The following is a 23,857-nucleotide window of genomic DNA, read 5'->3' on the forward strand; positions in this document are numbered from 1 at the left end:
AACACAGCAAACACGGACTTCCAAAACATCAGAGGTGAGATCTGGTGCTATGGAGGAGTGAGCATCTCCTGCAGATCGGTCACACCCGCTGTGTGCTCCTTGTCATGATCGGGAAATAACTGGAAAATCGTCAATTCCGTGTATAAATAATAGACCAACAATTAGTATGAAAAACGTCGGTCAGCATTTGACTCATACTGCCCGCAAACCTACACAATTCAAAAACATTTCATTTATTTTGTGAATGTGTTTAGGCCATTCCCTTTATTTTTGCCATATGTTTGTTATAATATACAACAGTATTCATAACAGATATAAACTGCTTCCGCAAATGGAATGGTGGAAGCTCATTGTGAATAACTTGTACAAATGCTTTAAATTGTAAGACTCAATTAATCTAACAATTATTCCCTACCATGCATGCATGGCATAATTCCTGCTAAGGCAAACAAATAAAGAGGATGTCAATCAAACCAAATCTATTTAATAGACTTGAAGTCTTCTTGAAACTATCAAACATAAAACATAATACGTGCAATTTTTTATTTACAAATTGAGTAATACTTTTGTGTAATTTTTTTTTATGTGCATGCCTATCAAATTTAAATCTTATCATATTCAAGGATGTATAACAAAATCATACAAAGGGTAAACTGGTTAAACTTTGATGTTTATATTTATAGAAATGGAAATGAACTAATTGACATGAAAATAATAATTATAAAATTTGAATTTTATATAATAGCTTATAATAAGTGTAAATTAAAAGAAAAATAGTGTTTATCAGGTAAGCAGTTTTTAATAATGTACATATGCTATATAAAATTCCTTTCTTAAAAATTAAGTTTAAGAAATTTTATTTTTAAATTCATTACAAACTTACTAGTACCAGATGATATCTGACAGATTGCAAACCTCGTAAGCTTCTGGGTGTATTTTTTTTTCTTTTTGCATTCAATTAAACAACAAAATGCTTTCTTTGTTTGTTATTACTGGAATTAACGGAAGCAGCTGTTGCAGAAAAAATACATTTTTTCTGCAATAGATGCGACCGTTAAAGTAATAACAAACAAAGACAGACATTTTATTGTTTATATTTATAACTGTTTAAATAATCATTTAAAGTACGATTTAAAAGATTAATTATTGTATTAATGATGCGAACGTCTTTATACGTACATTGATGGAACAGCCACTGATCAAGAAATCTGAACAGGCGACATGCCAAATGTAGTTCATGCAGTGATTAACGCAATGGGTTTTCTTAAAAAATAAAGGAGAAAAAATATTCAGTGGATGTAAATATAAAGAAATATTTCACTTTGCCTGGCTGAAGTTTGGGCGAATTGATCAGAAAAAAAACACAGGGGCGATTTTTTTTTTCATTTTTCTTATTTCATGTATTTAGTATATTTTGTTTTCCTAGATACACGACTGCTTTGTTTTCTCTTTATTTGTTTACTTGTTGAAGCAGTATAAGTAGATGTATATATATATATATATACTTTACTCCGGCCTACTCCTCTCCTATCATACAGGTTCAAGGTATCAATAAACCTTATTTGTCCTTGGGTCTGTCCATCATTCCCATAAACCTGGTACTTAACTTGACCTCCCACAGTTTTCCGAGCAAATAAGACATAAATATATGCAATTTACTGAAGGTCACTTCCCTAAACCCTAAAATAACTTCGCTTTATAAATATTTTCCCCCAAAAACTATTAACACAGATAAAAAAAAAATTGGTGTGTAATACAGCAAGAACAGATTGTTTTTGCATGTACGTGTTTTAACAATATACTGCTTTTTACATCATGTATGTTTGTGTCTGTTTTCTTGAGTGCAGGTGACCGGAGAAGGCCGTTGTTGTAAATAACTAAATAACCACCAGAACACGTCAATTTTACATAACAGTTCCTATGAATCTTGTCAGAAATAAACAGCTTCTCCCACGCAGTACATTTATATTTATACTAACACCGTGTTCACTGTTTTTGGAATCAAGCCAACTATTTGACTTGTTTCACGAGGGATTTTTTTGCATCCACAGCATAATTCATTCATTTTTCTGTTTCTATCTTTTTTACATACAACATTTTGTAGAACGTTCTCAAATGTTGCGTTTTTTTATGGGAGGTGATCAAATATCGTGTAAAAAAGATAAACCAATGCATTTCTAAACAATGAGCTTCACATGGTTTTATTTAAAGATTTTTGATAATACTAGTACTAAAACAATTAAGTTCAAATGATTTCTTATGCTAATATCTGTTCAAATTTAATTCATTATTTTGGTATTCAATGTCAACAAGTTCTACAAAATCAAAGGACAGACTATCGCATAGATAGATAGATAAAAATGATATAATTTAGTAAAATGTTATTTATAAATTTGACCTGGCTTAAAGACGGTGATACACATAAAAAATGAACACCTGGATTGGTATATATTTTGATATCTTTTATATCTTTTTTATGCAAATGATGCACATTATGAATTTAAAATGTTTTAAGAAAAAATCAAATTTATATTTCTCTGAGGCTCAAAGTCCAAATTTTCGGCAACTTATTTTAGAATAATTACAAATTTGTCACCTCAGATCCCATAATTGGGAAATTAAAAACTACGCGGTTAAACTTTGTTGTGTTACTTACATAAAACATAAAATAAAAATAAACCTAAATTAATTGTTATTTTCAAATGTTTTCATCAAAGTGTAATTTTTAATCATCTGCCCTTCAACTACTTCAAGAAGATAAGATGAATTTCATATCGATCTGACATATGTTAAACAAGCATAACACATAAATAATATTTTTGACTTATCAATCAATTAATATCAACTTGGAAAATATTTGAAATATACAATAATGACAAAATAAAAATCAAAAGAAGAACAATTAAAACACACAAATTATTGTTCAGGTGTTAGCACTAGTCTCTATTTTCACTAATAGGAAAAGTTTTCAGAAATTTTGTAACTGATACATTGTATCTACATGTAATATAAACTAGTAGCACAAAAAAGTCTGATTTGGTTCAAAAATCATTTTCATGTATCTAGTAAAAAATCTTAACAGACCTCTAAGACTTATTACGTATCTAATTCGAATAAGAAAAAAGAAATTCTGTGATGTATTTTCACTGTTTTTATAAAAGCAATAAGAGTGTGTTATCTTCTATATAAATCGTTCCCTGTATTTACACACTGAATTGACGAGGAATTTTCCCGTTATTTCCTGATCATGACAAAGTAGCACACAGAGGTGTGACCAGTCGGCAGGGGATGCTCACTCTTCACCTGATTCCACTCTCATATTTTGGATGTCTGTGTTTGCTCTCCTTCTAATTTGTAATGTTAAATGGACTTTTGAGCTTGAATATTGTTCTTTATCTCCATATATTTCATTCACTTTAGATTCAAAACGTATTTCAATATTTTTCTTTATCCTTGAACTTTTGAAATATTATGCAATTTCGTGCACATTTAGCGGTAGCTGAATAAACGCCAGATGCTTGTTTACCATAGACGACAATCAAAATTTATTAAATCAAGTGCACAGTTTAGCAACATTTGTCTTCGTATGAAGGCAATATTCTTTGATGTTGATTAATTTACGGTGAATTTCATTGCAAGTTCAAGGTGAAAACCAGCATGATTTCTGAATATTGAAGTTAATCTTATTCATCCTTTAGAAGATCCTAAAGAAATCTGATTGGTAAAGACATTTACAAAAGGTTAATGCTATAAAAATATGTCACATCACAATATTGTAAATCATAACCTACATTTCAATCTTGTTGAAAATGAAGCAAAGACAAACTTCTCACTAAATAATTTTGAAAGTCTATATAGAGATTAAATGAGTATCAGTTGAAAAACATTCTGTGTTTATTTGTTGTTTATACAGTTTACCTTTTTGTCTTCCCTATTTTTTTTCTCTAAATTCAGGGCCTTGATTATCTTAATAACTTATTTTCTTCTTCAGTACATTAACGGCAAAATTACAATTTAAGTTTAATATTATGCTTTTAATTTTAAAAAAAAAACCCTTCAAACTTCAGTGCTTTTGGTCAACAAAAAATACAATTCAAATTTGAATTAAAAATTTATATTCAAGCATTGTTCCCCATTTTTTGTACACGTTGAACGTTAGAAAACAAGCACTCCACTGTAAGCCCTGGGCTGTCTTTCCATGTGATTGACACAAAGGGAAAAGTAAACAACACGTATAAACTAATAAGGAAGTGTCACTTTTCCTTTAACCTGCAATTATATACTCTCCTCTGGTCAAAAAAGTGCAAATAAACTCATAACTCTTACACATCAAAGTCAGAGGAGACCAGCATTTATATTTCACGAGACTTGAATATTATCATAAATTTTGTACTTAGATTGATCATATCATATTAAGATTTTCGTGCTTTAAGAAAACAAAAAGGACATAATCATGACAGTTTTGCATATAGAATTATTTTAATTATACTGTTGGAATAAACTAAAGAAAATAATGTAAAGAAACGCTGAAAGTTTGATTTAAGTTTTCGTCATGTGCTTTACTTAACGAATAGGAATTGAAAATAAGACCCAAAAAAAAACAAGCCTTTTTTTTCAATACTTAAACCTGAAAATTCAATTGAAATTAATATCATTTTTTTTAAAAAAAAAAAAAGAGAGAGAACATCCATATTTAAAAAAAAAGAGAATGATATCTTAAAGGTATCTCTTTCCAACTAAAGACATTTTTTTCATTCAAGCTTAAAAAATCTGCTGAATAAGTTACTACAATTTTTGTACTTTTCCGCAATTTTCAGAGATATTAAAGCACAAATAACCTAAGGATTACACATTTTTTGCTTTGCTGGATTCCACATCTAACAAATTTGATATGCTAGGTGAAAAATTAATAATGCAACTTACAGTACTAAAAGAATGACCTATTATTAATCAATATATCACTTTTGGCCAAATCGTGTTACAGTTGATTTGATTTATGTTAATAAACCTCTTTTCAAATTAATTTGACAAGTAATTGATCTATTTTGAAAACAAGGTAAGATATTTTAACTAAAATCGACACTACTTTTTGAATATATTAGTTTACAGTTATATATTATCACTTTCTCTATAAATATTTCAATACATGTTTTGATAAATAATTTATACATAATAATGTTATTTTTCTTTCCGTATATAGTAACATTTACAAACATTTTCAATGAACCATTCACATGTGCATCCAACAAGAGTATTATTCTTTATTTTTAATTTACACATCAAACAAGAATGCTCCATACAGTTCTTGACATTTTTAAACACTGTGCATAATGTGAATATCTTATATTAAATGTTCGTAGCATGTGACCAGTGCCTTATGAAAATGAAATTATTTTACTTTCAGCAATCTTTTTTCACTTCTAAATCGCTTTTTAGGCCAGTCCTTATTAATCATATAATTTTGAACAAATTATGGTGCATCTGCACATAGATAATTATATGACCATTTCTTTTTCATTTACAAAAAAAAAATATGGAAATGTAATTTGCATGCCATCTGAAATCTTTTTCTTTGTAAAACTATTTTTGTTTGATAATTTTATAAAGACAAAGATTTGCCAAAAAATACGATAATTTATATGAAAATGAGACTAGAAAAAGAAATAAAATTAAATGGTTACAATTTATATTTCTGAAGTAAATTCTTTTAAAAATGCGCAAAATTTTTGGTCGAAATTTAATAAGTCAAAAAAATACCTGAATGCAAACATAATGTAGCTTCTATGCCATGTGTAAGTCTATCACCTGGAAGAGGTCGCTCAAAAGGTAGGTTTGTTGTTTGTTTTGATTGCAATCAAAACAACAATATTGCGGTTGTTATCATTCAGTAGAGGCTGTTTTTTCCTTGTTTTTTTGTTATTCACATTTTAGACGCCGCGACGGAAATCGACCCCAAAATATGACCGGGCTCTTTTAAGGATTATTTGAAAACAACATTGGTGAAATTGGCGTGTAACTTGTTTACAAAATATTTTGCATTCCATACCATGCATCATTTGGAGTCAAAGGATCATAGTTTTGTGGTTAGAATTTTTATACCGTGTTCAAAACCACGTTTTAAAGCATTTTGATTAAATTTTATAACTGCGGAAACTTTGAAATAAAAAAAATCTGATATTCAAAAATTAAATTTTTACAGATATTTGAAAATTTAAATAAATAAATAAATAATTAATAAAATGTTAATGATGTATTTATATTTAAAAATTATTTTCATTTTTTCTAAACATTTAATAAATTCAGGCCCAAAATTTTATGATCAACCAAAAAAATTCCAAAACATGAAATGTGAATGCACTCTCATGGTCCATTGACTCGCTTAATAAGTTGTGGGCAGGGCGAAAAAGTCCCTGCGTTGTATAAGTAATCCACAAAAGCTTCACCGACTCTCGATTCGCAATGCCTGTCGTCAAACCATTCCGCCAGTGTTTTCTTTCTTGTGTTTTTCTCTTGTTTTTCCTACATTCTGGACTCTGTTGTAAAGGTTCTGTGTTCTTAAACTCTCTAAGTATTATTTCGGAATGTAGAAGTCAGATGATGGATATACTCTCAATAATGTGCGGGTTTCCCTCTTTTATGGATTTTTTTCCCGCCGGTAAGTCTTTGCTTTCTTCTACATTAAAACTTTATTGGACCAGTTAATACTCTTTCATTGTAATATTTTGTTTTTATTAAAAAGACAATGTTAGAAGATTTCTTTCCTTGTCACAAATTTGATTGAATTTGAACTTTCCTCAATCTACAATTGAGCTCTTTAATAATATTTTTTTCAAACGATGACAAATCATAAAATATTCATTCAAGAATTCACAATCGGTCGAAAATTCTTCATGTGTGAGCTAAAAAAAGAATTTTATCGATAACACAAACTCGTAAGCAATGTACCCTCCATTTATGCAAATAGTAGATATTTTTAAAACAAGCATGAAATTTTCAAAAGGGGGTCTTAAAAATTAAAAAGAAAATGCTTTATCAATCGAATTACCTGCCTTTGAAGGAATATAAAATGAATGAGACTGCTATTTTTTTTTTTATACTTTTACCTTGATTAGTTAAAGGTATGAAAACAGAAATGATTTTATTCGTAAATACTATTTGATTGTTACATATTTCACATATGTAAAAAAAAAAAATATTTCTTTAGAAATTATATACTCTATGAAATATATACGCTTCTAATTTAGAAACTAAAATTTTGCAAAACAAGACTAATTACTTGAAGTACAAATATTGACAATTTAATATAATCGGATAGTAAGTGATTCTATTTGTTGATTATACCTGTCGTCAGGTACTGATAGTCATGCATGCTAAGTGGGTCCCAATTTCCATTGGATATTTATATTCTTTGAATAGTGTGATTGAACAATCATTAAAAAAATCAATTTACAGTTCAATTTCATACAACAGATAATGAAGTGCATCTAGTCGTTTATTTGTCATTTACTTTAATGCATTTTCTTTTGAATGGTTGAAGAAAAATCTAAAGTAAAAATCCTAAATATAATGATACAAATATAAAAAGATATGAATAATACGTTAACCTTTATCATTTGATGCATCAGTTTTATTATTGAATACTGTAATAAAGCCATTAGTTTTTAAAATATAATAAACTCCTACTATACTTTTCGATTTAGGAAAGTTTTATTTTACTGATAAATTGCACTGTGCTTCGTTATAATTTTTTTTAAACATGTGAGAAAAATACCAGTTTTTGAACTTTTTGGATAACAACGACATAAAGAATACATTTTTTGATCTTAACTGTAGCATTGTAGCTATCTAAAAATGTTAATAAGCGGAGAGCTGCAGTGCCAACCATTTAAAAAATGTTTTAACTGATCATAACTGTGTTCAGTTTTAGATTTAACTCTTTTAATTTTTCCCTGAACTGCACTTAGACCTTTCCCAATAACTTTGGAGCTAACATCAGTGTGAAGCGCTGGACGAAATTGACTTGCCATCAAAAAATTGGCAGAATAAAGATACAAATTCTTAGAAGCTCAGAATTCTTTCACTAAGAAATGTTTTAGAAAAAAAAACAAGGATAGTTAATTTTTAAGACGGACTTTTAAATATATTGAAAAATATTTTTTTTAAAAAAGTGTATATCTCTGTACGCTATAGTTCTTATTTAAAAAAAGTATTAAAATATCTAATTAATGTGAAAACACAACTTGAATTAAGTTATTTTAATGGATAATATCCATAGGCTTAACTGATGATGTTGGGATGGTTCCATCTACAAATTTCAGATATTAAAAAAAACTGAGAAATACATATACTTGTTCCACACAAAGGAAGTTCCGGTATGCTGTCCCCATAAAAGCTTTCCCCTTTATTTGTATGTTTCAAAAGATGTATACAGTAAAATTATTTTTTTTAAATCAACCACATTTACTATTTTTTACTTTTCATTATTCATTTAAATATAAGGTACAAAAGACAAACAATATAGATCGTTAATATTTAACAATTATGAGACGTTTACATGCAATTCGTTTAATGTTCTGACTATTCACACAAGTAACGTTTTGATAATAAGTTTTCTTTTTAAGCATACCTCTTAAATCCCAATCATATTGTTGATACAAAGACTGTTTTTTTTTTATCTTTGAATATATATTTTTAACATGGTTATATTTTTAATGAATTTTTTTAATACGTTGACACTGTCTATTTTCATAGCATCTGGGTTTTTTAATTTAATTTATTTATTTATTTATTTATTTCAAATTACCATTTCTAAAAAACAACTTTGAATTAAGTTATTTTAATGGACAATATGAAGTTAAGGCTATAATATTCGACTTATGTATTTTAATAGCATTTCACACAAAAATTTTTAAAAAGATTTATTAAAAAAAATTTTTTTTTTTTTGGCGCGAAATACATATACCTGTCCCACACAAATTTTAACTTTATTCTTAATCCTTAGGAAAAGTGACATTCTTTTTGTGTATTAATGGAAAATATTAATTCTATAATCCAGAAAATTCAGTGTAGACATTTTAAAAAATACAAATGCACAATATATTTTTAGTTTTTCATTATTGATTTAAATATAAGGTGAACCAAAACACAAACAATAACAGAGCTCTAATATTTAACATTTACAAAAACTGTGTACATAACAATGTGCTTAATGTTGCTAAACTCTGTACACACAAGTAACGTTTTGATAATAAATTTTCTTTTTAACATTTAACTTTGCTAAAATTATTTTGTTGATACAAATTTTAATGTTTCTTATTTATACAATATATATTTTTAACATGTTTATATTTTTGATGATTTTTTTGTGAAAGTGACAAGGATTTTCATAGCGCCAAAAAATTTTTTAATTTTATTTATTTCTTTATTTATTTCAAATTACCATTTCTATGAAACAAACTTCATAGATTTTCTTGTCCCTGGCTTTAAAATTTACAAATGTGTTCTGACAATTATTGAATATTATTCATTAGATTGAAGGTTTTCACGTACATAATAAACGTATACACGATGTATTCACGAGACAATCATAAAATACTTCAAAAAAGCACTGTCAATTTGCATTTTTAAACATGTATGTTTGTATTGTTTTTAAAAATCTTAGATAAGCAATAGTCAATGAAAGCATTAAAAGAGTTTAATAATTATTTTAATATTAATTCAAGAGGTGACTTTACAACTAAATGTTTATGCTGAAATATCCTATATAATCTTCATTCGACTTGAATGCATATTTAGTATACTTTAACCCATTAGTTAATTAGAATATAAGATATAATGCCATTTTATATTATTATACACTGTAAGTTTCTATATGCAGTCTTATACAAACAAATGCAATATATTTGATAAATAATTACCTGACATCATTCCCATCGGTAGCACAGCCCTTTGACTAAACTTTTGCGTTCACCATATATTAATAAACCTTTCATTTAAATTTACCTCAATATTTTCTCTTTTCAACAATTTTCCTTTTTTGTGTTTCTCCAGAAATGGATGAAAACAATTTTATGTTATTTAAAGATACTTAAATTAAACCCCTAGGTTTTTACTAACGCTAATTTACGCTTTATCTATTATAAAGACAGCAGCATAAAATACGCATCAATTAGACGACTTTCAATTATATTCCCTTTTGCTTCGCCCAACCGAACATTAAATTTCTTATTCTTTTAACACTTACATGTTTAAAGCTAAAACAACAAAAAATTGATTAAATATATTTCAATCATCGGACAAGTTTCTAAGAAACTTCGAAGCGTTATGCAACAAATTCAATAGTTTCTCTGGTAAAGGTTATCCCTATCTTTGTTAATCATCTTATGTAAGTTAAAATCGGGAAGTGGAGACGACATTTTGCGGTTATTAGCTTCTCCTTGTATTGATGTTGTTTACACAATGTTTCACATATGAAAAATGACATATACTACGAGGGAAACATTAGCAGGCGTACCTCGTCAATTTCATTGCTATTACCTGTTACAATAACTCAGCAAGTCCTGTCCTGAAGAATAATTAAATTCTTCGTTTTCTATAAATATGTCGACAGTTGGTTGGTAGATATTTTTTTCCAAGGTTAAGCCAGATTGCTTAATATACAAAATCTTAATTTATGAGAACTTTACCAGGACTAACGTGACATAGTATTGACAGAAGTTTAATCTTGTACACAAGTGGATTCGTTTTCATTCTTAATTAATTAAAAAATTCATTTAATCAAAGTACAATCCTGAAACTTTGCATATAATTATAATGATCTAATAATTCATTAAGTTCATACTTATCTCATCAGGTATTAAAAAAAAAACGGTTCTCTACTTATTTATGTGTTGTGACATTGTTAATAATTTTTTACTTAAGTCTAAGACTTCGTGTCTTGTGCTTAAACGATTTAATCTTTATTTCTAGGGGATGCCTCTTCTTCTACTCAGCAGTTAACAATGGACGATTTAGAGTGTGAATGCTGCTTTCGATCATGTTTTCCCAGTGACTTCACCAAGTATTGCCATTTATATAAAAAGTGACATAAGAAACAAGATTCCGAGGAGAATAAAAACTGTTGTGAATATCTGAATTTACCTTACCTTCCGACGGTGATTGTTGAACTTTTAATGATGTTGTTAAGTTTTAAATATAAAATGTATTTTAAAATAATGCAGCTTTAGTTTTTATTCATATATAAAAAAGATATATTTCATTTTCCATAGAGGGTTGTGCAAGGGTTTTTTAATGTGAAAATAAAAGTATAAAAATACTTTCTTATTGAGAACGATTTGATGTGGATTGATTGGGGGTTTTTTTTGTTTGTTAACATCCCTGGCAATAATATTTCATTCAAATTAGAATTCAACATGTACCGGAGAAGATCATCAAGTATATACAGCTCCTCGTACTTATTAAAACTACCTGTTTTTCGCACAAATTAACGTCACTTTGTTGCAATGCAAATTGTGTAACTAGGCAACAAAAGATATTTTGTGTGATTGTTGAACTTAATATCATTCAATTCCATTGGCTTAAACACCTTCCACACAAAACAGTTGGTAAGACCTTGACCTGATTTTGGCTGATGAAATGTATGGAGATAACGAACAGTATTCAAGCTCAAAATCCATTAAACGATACAAAACAAGAGAGAGCAACCATGGACCTTCAAAACATCAGAGGTGGGATCAGATACCATATAGGAGTGAGCTTCCCCTGACGACCGAACACGCCTGATACATTATAACAATATTTTTAAAGCAGTCTTTGGCCCTGCCTTAATACAGAAATAGTGCAACTCATTTGACTTCTCTATGTTCTGCACACCTGCAATTGTTACATGACTCTAAAGCGCAACTGGATAGGATTGATGAAAGACGCATTTAAGAATCGCTAAATGTTATGCAACCTGAGCCATGGAATAATATCATGGGGATTTTACTTCAACAGACATGCAAGAAAATGGACTTACAATTAAGTCAATATTGCAATCTCGGTATAACAGTATTTCTTATTTGTTCGACTCTTTCCATATTAAGGTATATTTTAAATTTACTTTCTTAAATCTATCAAGAAAGATGCGTCCCTCTAAAAATTTAAAACCGAAAATGTGAAAAAAAAAAATCCCTTTCAATATAAACAAATTGCTTCTTCTTGAAAGGTTAAATTATCCTTCGTTACCCTATCTTTTGTCTTGATTTCTTTATCCAACATTGGTCATTTTTCGGCGCTTCATTTCGACAAGACCAAGACAAGTTTATAGATATCTTTAAGAAGTCAATTAGAAAATTTCAACTGAATTGTATTAAAGAAATTTCGTTAATTGTGAAGTTAGGTAGTTGGTGGATTTTTTTTAATTGCAATGAAAAGCCTTGGTTTAAAAGACATCACGCAGGCCTTAATCAAATTATTTTCTAATTATTTTCGGTATTTGAAAATACAGAATAAATCTCTACAGTCACGTAAATTGAAATTAAAACTTTAAAAGATTGTTTAAAAATACTATTGACACGTCCCCAACTCTATTTGTTTAAAAGGGCACCAAAAATGTCTTAAACTTATTATAACAATTTTTTTTTACTGTTATAATTTCGACAGTGAAATTTTAGAAACTTAACCATTAAAAGAGTACAACAAAATTTAGACTGATATTAAGCTTACATCATATTTATATTTGAATAATTAAAATTGTTTATTCATTCAACATCTCTATATATGCATTCAACGGATCATTATAATTATATTCATCAAGAAGTCAAATTTTATTTTTCTAAAATTAAAGTAAGGGATTAAGAATTTTTTTTAGATGTTTTCAATGATAGAACTCTCAATTTTTTTTCTTTGACATGAAAAGTATGTATTTTGGAAAGTAATTAAAATTTTATATAAGTTTTGATTTTTCTATGTAATGATCTCCAATTATTTAAAATTCGCAGTGTGTATGCAAAAATTATCACCAAAAAATCTTTGCAAGCTATGTTAAAAAATAAAACATTTATTGTTTGTGATCGCGAGCAAATTTTGTTTGTATACTCTAAGAACAAAACCATTTGTCTGCAGCCTAATGTAAAGTTTTATTCTGAGATCTAAACAAATGTATGTTACTTGAGATTCATTCAAAAGATACATTTTGTTTAAGTCTTTTTGTATTGCAATGATTGGAAACCTTTACATAACTCATAATGATTCTACTATAAATAGAGTTCTTTTCAGTTCTGCCACTAAATATAAGCTTTTTTAACGAAAAAAGGTTGCATGGAAAAAGTAAATTAATTATATTCTAATTATTCAGAGAAATTAAATCAAGCGTAATCTACATAATTGAAAGGTCAGAACTTAATTCCTTGGAAATAAGAATCAAATTTAAGTTAAATCAGAGGTGAAAGAAAAAACGTAAAACTGACATTCAAAATGTATTCCAGATATCATATTTTTTACATGAAAAATTCCGATTCCTTTAAAAAAGCTGGTGTTGTAATATATAAAAATCTTAACATAAAACAATTGATATATATGATGGATAACATTTTTCAATATTTTTAACATCTTTTAAATTATTGATCTTACATCTCTTCACTTTAAATAAGATTTTTTTTTCGAATTTGTATGTTTCTTTTTGCATTAAACATATCTAAAAGTTACGCACTTGAATTATGCAAAGAAAATCTTGGTTAACATAGAAACTGCATGACATTTTGTTGTTTTATAAGATAAGGATGTTCAACAAATATTGCCTTTATCAACTTCATTTCTGCTGTTTTGCTGGACATGATGAATGATTCATTTTTGAGAGTCGCTAAATATTATGTAACCTGAACCATGAAATGATCTCAAGATTGATTACATTTCATTAGTCAAGCTTTAAGGATATTAAACCATTATCAATTCTGTACCTCCGTAGATGTGAATGTTTAAATGTCCAAGTAAAACCCCCGTCACATTTCCAAAACCGACCAACGGCCGACGGGTTTTGAAGCAAAAATGGGAGTCTACGGGTGACAGTCGTCAGTTCATCTGCCGTTGTCTTGGCCGATTTTGACCTATTTTTTTGTCGGCCGACCAATTTTGTGTCGATCGGTCCAAGTTATAATTTTTCATGCGTCGGTGGGCGATTTCTTCGACTGCAGTTATCCGTCGACCAACCTTCGATCATCGTCCGACTATCGACGGTCAGTTTATTAAGTCGGTCGTCCATCGTTGGACAATAAGGGTGTTGAAAGTTTCGGCCGACAGTTAAAATCAAACTGTAGCTCAGAGCTCGATGATCGGGCGACGATTGGCCGACTTGTGAATATTTAACCTATTAAGGATGCATAACACAAAAAAAATTTTGATGCATGGATTGATATAAATTTTTTGAACGGAAATAACATAAATAATTAATCCGTAAGACATAAAGAAATCTTAAGTATTCTTTGCTGCTCAGATATGCACCATTTGTCGTTTTTATGCAATTCCATACAAATTTTGCACACATTTTCAACATTGAGTCACAATTTTATAAGATTCTGCCACTTTGCCTTGCAAACATTACTCACGTCACCTATCTGAATATTAGATCTATGAAAAAATATTGCTCATTTCTAGAGAAAAAAGATTTTTTGTATTATTTATCCAAGTCATCGGTGTCCCTAGGAAATAATGTGACTGCTCCGTGTCACCCAATATTGTGTCGGCCGATCCTGTTCTTTCAGCCGACAAGACCAGAAAAATTTAGTCGCCCGACCATCGGCTTAAATGTGACTTAGGCATAAACAGTCAACTGTAAAAGTCAGTGCTTCTCGTAAAAGTCCACTAGGTCGATATTGAAATCGGTAGTAAAATTATTTACTAATTGCTGAAATAATTTTTCAATTTGAAAAAAACACTTCTTAACAAAATTGAAATGAAGAATGCAAAATTAGGGTGTTGATTTTTAATCTTTTTAACAAAACTTCGAATATCTTATATAAGGCATTGATTTACAACCCTTCTTTTTTTTCTCTACAATCAATCATTAACTGTGTTGGTACTTACATGGGAAGCAGGTGTCCTGTATAGCAAATAATTAGGTATGATTTATTTACATACTGAATAAGTAGCACGTGTTTTGGAGACAAATCGGGAAGTCATTAACTACAAAAATTATAAGATGAAGTACAACATATGCTTCCGATATGAAACCACTGCATTGAAATAAAACGCCCAGTCACATGTACAAGCTGTTTTTTGTTAGAACTCTACTGAATTTCATCAATTTAATTCTTACAAATAAGTACATTTTTACAAAGAAAGAAGAAATCGAAAATGTTTGATCATGTAGTAAGATGACCACTTCCTTAAAGTATCACTTTCTCTTCAGTACAATAAATACCCACCCACACCAGTGCTGCTATCTACACAACCACTATTCTCAAACCTTTTATACCATGCAACACTACTTTTAACACAAACACTACGTTAAAACACGAACATCGCTTTCTAACATCACCATCCTTATATAGCATTACTATCTTCAAATTTACAACTGAACTTAAAATCCAATATCTCCTTTCAAAAAGCAATTTTCTTCCAACAACAATACCTACCTTTACATTTTGAATACCTTCAAAGCCAGAAGTTCCCTTCTTTAAAAGCCCTACATTCAACACCAACATCACCTTCCGCTGAAACTAAAATTTATTTTTAAAACCAATTACCAAAACCTCTACTAACTTCAATCCAAAACTATATTTTAATATCACATTAAAACTCCATAACCATACGCTAAAACTAGAATTTTTTTCAATCCCACAGGATCCAAAAGAACCGCTACCTTTAGCAAATTGACATTATTTCTTCTGTCATAAACTATGATGTATTTTTTAAGCCACCACTTCCTTCAACACTCGATCAGTGATTCACATATGACATTATCACGGTTGCAACTGACTTAAGCCGATAAAAAGTAGTTAGAAAACATATGACATTATCACGGTTGCAACTGACTTAAGCCGATAAAAAGTAGTTAGCAATTGTTCCTTCGCCAAGAGCTCGGCACTCTGAAGTCAAAGTTAAAGGTCTTTTGTATGAGACTATGACGATCGAAGCCACGTATTACGGTAGGTTTTGGCACGATGAAGAACCTCACTACTAAGTAGCTCTGATGCAGAGTAAAGGTCTGAATTTGAAGCTCCTTAACAGTATTGAATGACGTGTCTATGTGAGGAAAAAATCCTCAAATTGGTTTAAAAACGACATGTAACAATACAATCCACCTTTATCACCTCACAACCTTTTAAAAAATACAACTACATTCCAATAATACTATAATCCTCACCCTCAAAAACCACCTTTACTCCGCAAAATCTGCCCACAACTCATTGTGTGAATAATGGTCTAAGATATTTTTTTTAAAAACGCCAGTCACCGATCGACATAAATTACAAACTCAGACATATATATTTTTTACTAAAAAAGGGCATATAGATATTGGTCAAATGCTTATATAGCAATATCTTAGCAGGGCCATTGCCATATGTTTCCAGCTAAGGGGTGCAAAGAGGAACTTTTTTAATTGGTACCATATCTGGTGATTCCTGTGAATGTATAATGATTTTCAAGCAGGATGTCATAGATTGTTGTGGTTTGCACCGAAACATGAGTGAAAGTTTGCGAATCTAAATGAGAATTAATTCGATGAAAGTTTCAAATGTTCTGAAGTGCAATTGTTGTTAAACATTCAACGATATATTATTCCATTTTTTCTGACAAATTTTAGATTTACGGAATATATGATTTCTATAACTTTATATGCATTACAATGATGTTATAGTTAGTAAAATAAAAAAAAACATTTCATTATAAAAAAAGGGGGAAGTTTTGTGGTTGATCTAAAATTAAAAAAATTGTATAACAAGTCACATATGGTCTCATTTCCTTTTCGAATGTAAAACACTGACACTCCATGTGTAGATAATGAAAGATAAATTGCTGGAAATTATCAGCAAAACCTAATAAAAACATATATTTTAGATCACTGATTCAAACCGAAAAGGTGGAATTATGCAAGGTATGTCAAAACCAAATTTTCATTTTAATCAACACACTTATCCCATTACAAACAGAATGATTTATTTGTTTTGAAACATAAGTATTCCTTAAAACATTTGTCTCGTTATCCGTGGACAATCTTATAAACTTCAATGTAGAAGTAGATGTTTTATATATTAAATTATACGCCATTATAGGTAAGATTAAAAATTAAATGAAGAAAGAAATAAATATTTGAAGTTTCTCAAATATACAGATAGATATATATGCAGAATGTTTAACAGGTGGAATTGATCTGATACATTAATTCATTGGTTAATTTATTTGGTTTTTTAAAGAAAAAAAATCAATCATGTTAATAACGATTATGCACCATAAGACTACATAAACAAAAGAGAGTAAAAAATTGTATGTAAATACTTTAAAAGAAAAAATAACTACCTGTTCTAGGAATAATATTCTGTATTGCTGCGTCTCTCATCATTGCTGAGGGCCGGGAACTGACCGCCACTTTAGAGGTTAAAGGGGGTGACTGGGGATTGTGGGGAGATGTGGCATACTGTCCCGAGGGGAGTTTTGCAGATGGTTACAAAATGAAGGTACTTATCTATTGATTTTTAGGCCATAGCTAACTCCATATAGCCGAAAAGATATTTCAACAACATCTACAATAACTCTGCTTCGTTATTTTTTTTTATCATTTAATTAATACATATTAGGTAAAAAAAAAAGTGAAAGAGACTTTGATACTTTTTTTCAGATTGAGCCGAGACAGTTCTGGGGAGATGACACATCTCTAAACAGAGTTGCCATCTCCTGTAGGGATGCAGTATCCCTAGAGGAGACTAGCGAGGTGACACCTCATCCACACATGAAAGCATTCGGTTCCTGGGGCTCAAAGACTTCTTGTCATGAGGGAGATTTCCTGACGTCATTTGCCCTGCAGGTGGAAAAGCCTCAGGTATAGTTAAATTCCCATGTCCTTAATGTGAAACTATTATACAGATTAAAAGAAAAGTCATATATTTCATTACATTTAATTGTTAGTCCATTATTTTCACACTGAATTGACGACGGATATTTTGTTGTATCCCGATCATGAAAAGGAGTTCACCGTGAGTGTGAGCGGTCGGCAGGGCCTGCTCACTCCTACATGGCACCTGATTCTATCTCATGTTTTTGGGGTCCGTGTTTGCTCTGCTCCTATTTGTGTTGTTTAATGGGACTTTTGAGCTTGAATACTGTTCGTTATATATTTCACTTAGGGAAAAGGTGATGACACTGCGGCCAACTTTCTGAAGTTTACATGCAGAAACACCACGATGGGAGAACCTTATGTATTAGCTCACCAGCCAGGAGCAGGGTATTGGGGGACGTACGGAGAATGGAGCGAAACGTGTCCCCAAGGGTCTGCCATCTGCGGAATTCAACAGAAAATTGAGTCTTACCAGTCAATCTGGGGCGATGACACGGAACTGAATAATCTTCGATTTTTCTGCTGTAAGCTTTAATAAAAGATAAGAAAATACACCTCTCTGTGAAATCATCGCTATCTTTATTTTTGTTAGAGAGTTGAAGTTTCAATGTAACCTTAAAGAAAGAAATACCTTAACTTTGGATTCTAAAAATAATTTTTTTAGTATTCTTTTTACCAATCAAAAAACACAGAAAAGTATGACATTCAAATTAATCTAATGGAATAATGCATGTTAGTCAACCTTTTGACAAGTCATTCAAGTTGAAATAGGTAAATCAGTGCAATGAACCTACAGATGATTTTATTTTTAAAGGATAAGATTATCCCATGCAATTACTAAATTCAGAGATCCTTTCTAAACATTGTAAGTGAACAATTATCTTATGTTCCGAATACAACCTCAGTTTTTAAACATCAAATTATGAATAACATTAAAAAAAAAACGTTGAAAGTCTACAAAAAAAATGCTTAAATATAAATACTCGGTTACAGAAAATTTCCTCTAATCTAGAAGTTTCATTATAAAAATTACCACCTTTATTTGCAAGAGATTAAGAGATCTCCATTACATTTTAAATATACATACTGAAAGGACAAAAGAAATTAAACGCAGGGTAGCATAACATTCGAAATTATTTTGACCGCATGACTGAAAATTACGAATATCGGTCAGATGACAATTTTAGTTACTTTGCACCAAAATCAGTGTTCAGAATTACTCGTAAAATGTATGACGTCACGTAGGAAAAACGCTAAAAAGCCCCAAACACGTGCAAACTGATGACGACGAGTTTGTCATAAAATCTTGTTGTACCATGTGATGCATCTAAGGTATACACATTGTTTTTCAGTATTTACAGACGATATGATTTTCTTGCAATCTTGGTACAGTTTACGAAATTTCCATAGGGTCTAGTTTTCAAATTGCCTAAATAAGAAAAAAAAAACGCAATAACGGGTTACTGAGCAGTTTCTTGTAAATTTTCCTCCATATAACGTCCTACCCGTTGTCAGAGAGGGCCAGGAATGGTTTCCAACCAACCGTGACGAACAGTCACTTTTCGATCGGTTTATTCGTCCTGCCACCGGTTTAATCGCCACCTTATTACCACAAAAACCGCTTTTAATACAGAACTCATAATCATTACATTCACCCTAAAAATGAACGAACCCAATTGCGCAATTTGGGTTTTTGAGCTGGTCAACTTACTTTTGTGTTCCTCTCACTGCATGGTGTACGCGCACCTCGTTTGACTAATTTTCCGGTGTGGTAGCCATGCCCAATAAAGCCAGGATTTGAAAGATAAACACTCTGATGAATTTCATGCAAAGGAGAATCAAGGCTGTGACAGATATGCGAGGGAGCTATTGAAGATAGTAAGAGTTTTCTATTTTCACTTTTGGGGGTATCTTCATATGAGTTTCAATATTATAGGACAAATTCAAGTGGGATTTGTATACATTTTCTTTCAAGATTATTTTAAAAGTTAGATAGGAATACTAAAAAAAAAAATGAAAAGAAAAAGAAATTTAATTCTCTTCAAAATTTACCTTGCGTTTCTTTTTCCTTTCAGTACACAGGAATTTGTTTTTCATAAGCAAATGTAGCTGGAAACATAAAGAATAAAGAATGACCCTTAAGAAACCACTAAAGATATGACTTATGCGCACCTAGCAAGAGGAAACATACGCTTTTCGCGCGATAAACACAGATCTGCACGATTCGTATCGGTTGACCCTAAATTTCTTTCCTTGTTTATTTGTTATATGGAATATTAGTTACGTTTTGTTACGTATTGTTATAATTACTCACAAGTTATTTCTGTTCCTTTGTAAAACAAGCAATACTCATTTCGGGACAAATGTTGTGGTTTTGCTTGGAATATTCTTTTTTCATGTAGAAAGCGCAAAGAACATTACATGTATAACTTTATAAAAATCAAAATAGGAAACAAAACGATGTTAATGTGTTTTTGTTCTTTTGGAAAAACAAGAAATAATTCCTTTACAACATGATGTATTTGCATTGTGTGAATGCAATTGACCATTTATCACCCTTTTTTCAGGAAGGGGAATATTTTATCAGGTAAAGAAATTAAAAATATAACTCGAAACATAAGTACAGAAAGAATTTTTCTTTTACAGGTAAGGACGTACATGTAGTATAATTATTAAATTTAACAAAAAAATTTCTTATGGATCTCTTATTGTTAAGCCAGCTTATGGCTTCTCCGCATCTTAAGGAGTATCCAATCCATCAATGAAATACTAGTGTACGATGGCGATCAGATCGAAGATGCATTACATACATGCAGTCCTACTTTTTTCGGATAATTCAAAGACATTTAACGGGGATATAGAAATTTTTCACATGGAGTTGGTTGAAGAGGAAATGGGAGTTGTTACACAATGTAATGTATCTTTGTGTAAATAAGACTACTACAAGGACGCAGCATATTTTTTGACTGACGGGGACCATCCAGGGAAAAATTAAATACCTGAAAAATTATGACAGCAAAAAATAGGTAACACTTCATCAAACAAGAGGCCCACGGGCCTTATAGGTCACCTGAGCATTATGCAACAACTTTCCAGTTACAGTGTATTGAATTTGATTCATGTTTTAAGCCAGATGCTATATGGCATTCACAATTTTGAAAGGGCACCATTGATCATCATAACAATAAACTTAGCAGTTGCTTAGCTTGGTTACTGAATACCCATACCCAGGGTAGGGGAACAAAAATGCACTCCAACTAATCAGTAATATTCATCAATAATCAGTAGTGCCCCTAACACTCTGACATAAACCCCTGACCCTAGGTTGCACAAAATTTTAAAAGGCACCCTTAAAATTGCCTATCAAAAAGTAAATAAATGTTTTATAAATACAAAGGACCAGATTTCAAACAATTAATTCATTTTCAGTATATAAGTAGAGCCCCCCCCCACCCCTGACCCTGGGGCCTTGAAATTCACAATTCTGCAAGATTAGGGCCCTTGCTCATCATAACTATATAGGTAGTTCATCTGCTTCATACCCAGAGACAGAGAAGAAAAGTTTCAAAGATTTAATGTATTTTCACTATATAATCAATAGAGCCCCACCCTAACACCAGAACCCCAGACCCTGGGGCAATGAAATTCATAATTTTAGAAGAGGCATTCTTGCTCATCATAACTATGCACTTACTTAGTTTATTTAATACCTAGGAGCAGAGAAGAAGATGTTCAAAGAATTCATGTATTTTCACTTTATAAACAATAAAGCCCCCCCCCCCCACCAGAACCATTGACGCTGGGGCCATAAAATTCAATATTTTTGTAGAGGCACTCTTGCTCATCATAACTATGCACTTAGTTAGTTTATTTAATACCTAGGAGCAGAGAAGAAGATGTTCAAAGAATTCATGTATTTTCACTTTATAAACAATAAAGTCCCCCCCCACCAGAACCATTGACGCTGGGGCCATAAAATTCACAATTTTTGTAGAGGCACTCTTGCTCATCATAACTATGCACTTAGTTAGTTTATTTAATACCTAAGAGCAGAGAAAAAGATTTTCAAAGAATTCATGTATTTTCACTTTATAAACAATAAAGTCCCCCCCCCCCCACCAGAACCATTGACGCTGGGGCCATAAAATTCACAATTTTTGTAGAGGCACTCTTGCTCATCATAACTATGCACTTAGTTAGTTTATTTAATACCTAAGAGCAGAGAAGAAGATTTTCAAAGAATTCATGTAATTTCACTATATAATCAATAGAGCCCCCCCCCCAACACCAGAACCCTTGACCCTGGGGCCATAAAATTCACAATTTTGGTAGAGGCACTCTTGCTCATCATAACTATTTACTTACTTGGTTTATTTAATACCCAGGGGCAGAGAAGAAGATTTTCAAAGAAATCATGTATTTTTACTATATAATCAATAGAGCCCCACCCTAACACCAGAACCCCTGACCCTGGGGCCATAAAATTCACAATTTTGGTAGAGGCACTCTTGCTCATCATAACTATGTACTTAGTTGGTTTATTTAATACCAAGGAGCAGAGAAGATTTTCAAAGAAATAATGCATTTTCACTATATACTTATTTAGCCCCGCCCTAGCACTAGAACCCCTGACCCCAGGGCCATGAATTTCACAATTTTGGTAGAGGACTCAATGCTGATTACAATCATGCAAATAGTTTGACTGCTTGATGTCCAGGAGTAAAGAAGATTTTTAAAGATTGCATTAATTTTAGTGGTTTTGGCCCCACCCCTCAGGCCCCAGGGGGGCAGGGATCATGAAATTCACAATTTTTGTTCCCCTTCACCCATAGATGCTTTGTGCCAAATTTGGTTGAAATTGGTTCAGTGGTTGCAGAGAAGAAGCTGAAAATGTTCAAATGTTAACACAAGACACACGACGGACGACGGACGACGACGGACGAAAACGGATAGCAATAGGTCACCTGAGTTTACTCAGGTGACCTAAAAAGCCTTTAACGGAACATTTCCTATAGTAAAAAACATTTTCGGGACCCTTTCTTTTCAAAAATTTAAATGGGGAAGGGTAAACAATCGTACCTCCTTCAGATCTGCCGATGGACATTAATATAAAGAATTACGTTTTTTCGTTGTTAAAAGGGGATTCCTGTTGCAACAACTGCAAAAATTATTTGTAAGCATTTACTCCGGTTAATAACTTTTTTGCAACGACAACAACAAAAAATTCCGATAATAATAATGACAAGAAAAACATTTCATTGTTAAATTAGTTAAAACAGGTACAAAAGCGTGCATCGCAATGAAAGAGAATATCACTAAAAAATTTCAACGTTTACACTTTTTTAAATGCTTATATTTTCAAAGAGCATTTAAAACATCTGAGATGGGCACACAAAATATAATATTAATTATATATTTACTTCTTAAAAAGAATTTTAATCATTCATACCATCGCGGCCAATTTCATACCTAGCATTATATCATACAATGTTTACTCTTTAAATCTTTAGATAAAAAGTCCTTATCTATATTGTGTGTAAGGAAAATTTTTAAAGGGTTGGCCAACCTTTTCAGAAAAAAAAGAAATACAGAAGTACAGCTCCTTTTCAATTTGTCCAGTTAATGTTAATATATAGATTGGTAGCTATCAACTAAAACTGCTAATCAAAACCTTACTGAGTTAATGCGCAATCTTGAGAGGTTGATAAAACAAACCACTTAAATTTAGGCCAATCATTCACCTTATATTACTTACTAAGGTTAAATAAAATAAATTCTATCCTACTTCATGTGTGTAACATCTGGAAATTTTAAGAATACCAATTT

At 30.9% G+C, this 23,857-nt stretch overlaps 1 protein-coding gene and 1 long non-coding RNA gene across 2 annotated transcripts; both read left to right on the top strand.

Annotated features, from left to right (window-relative positions):
- Positions 1-6,241: 6,241 nt before the first annotated feature.
- Positions 6,242-11,214, top strand: LOC134274372 (uncharacterized). Its single transcript, XR_009993599.1, has 2 exons — positions 6,242-6,655; positions 10,969-11,214. It is a non-coding gene; the product is annotated as an uncharacterized LOC134274372 (long non-coding RNA).
- A 5,796-nt stretch (positions 11,215-17,010) lies between these two features.
- On the top strand, positions 17,011-18,598 carry LOC134274373 (vitelline membrane outer layer protein 1 homolog). The gene is made up of 4 exons (XM_062756657.1): positions 17,011-17,074; positions 17,506-17,654; positions 17,816-18,016; positions 18,321-18,598. The coding sequence occupies exons 1-4, from the start codon at positions 17,068-17,070 to the stop codon at positions 18,564-18,566; spliced, it is 603 nt and encodes a 200-aa protein (XP_062612641.1). The 5' UTR covers positions 17,011-17,067; the 3' UTR covers positions 18,567-18,598.
- Positions 18,599-23,857: the final 5,259 nt, after the last annotated feature.

This window comes from Saccostrea cucullata, unplaced genomic scaffold, assembly GCF_032062105.1.
Source record: "Saccostrea cucullata isolate Sc308-1 unplaced genomic scaffold, CSIRO_AGI_Scuc_v1 ctg343, whole genome shotgun sequence".
Classification (NCBI taxonomy): Eukaryota; Metazoa; Mollusca; class Bivalvia; order Ostreida; family Ostreidae; genus Saccostrea; species Saccostrea cuccullata.

Coding starts and splice junctions, on each gene's coding strand:
- LOC134274373 (XM_062756657.1), top strand. Junction 17,655..17,815: donor CAGATGGTTACAAAATGAAG/GTACTTATCTAT, acceptor ACTTTTTTTCAG/ATTGAGCCGAGACAGTTCTG. Junction 18,017..18,320: donor TGCAGGTGGAAAAGCCTCAG/GTATAGTTAAAT, acceptor TATTTCACTTAG/GGAAAAGGTGATGACACTGC.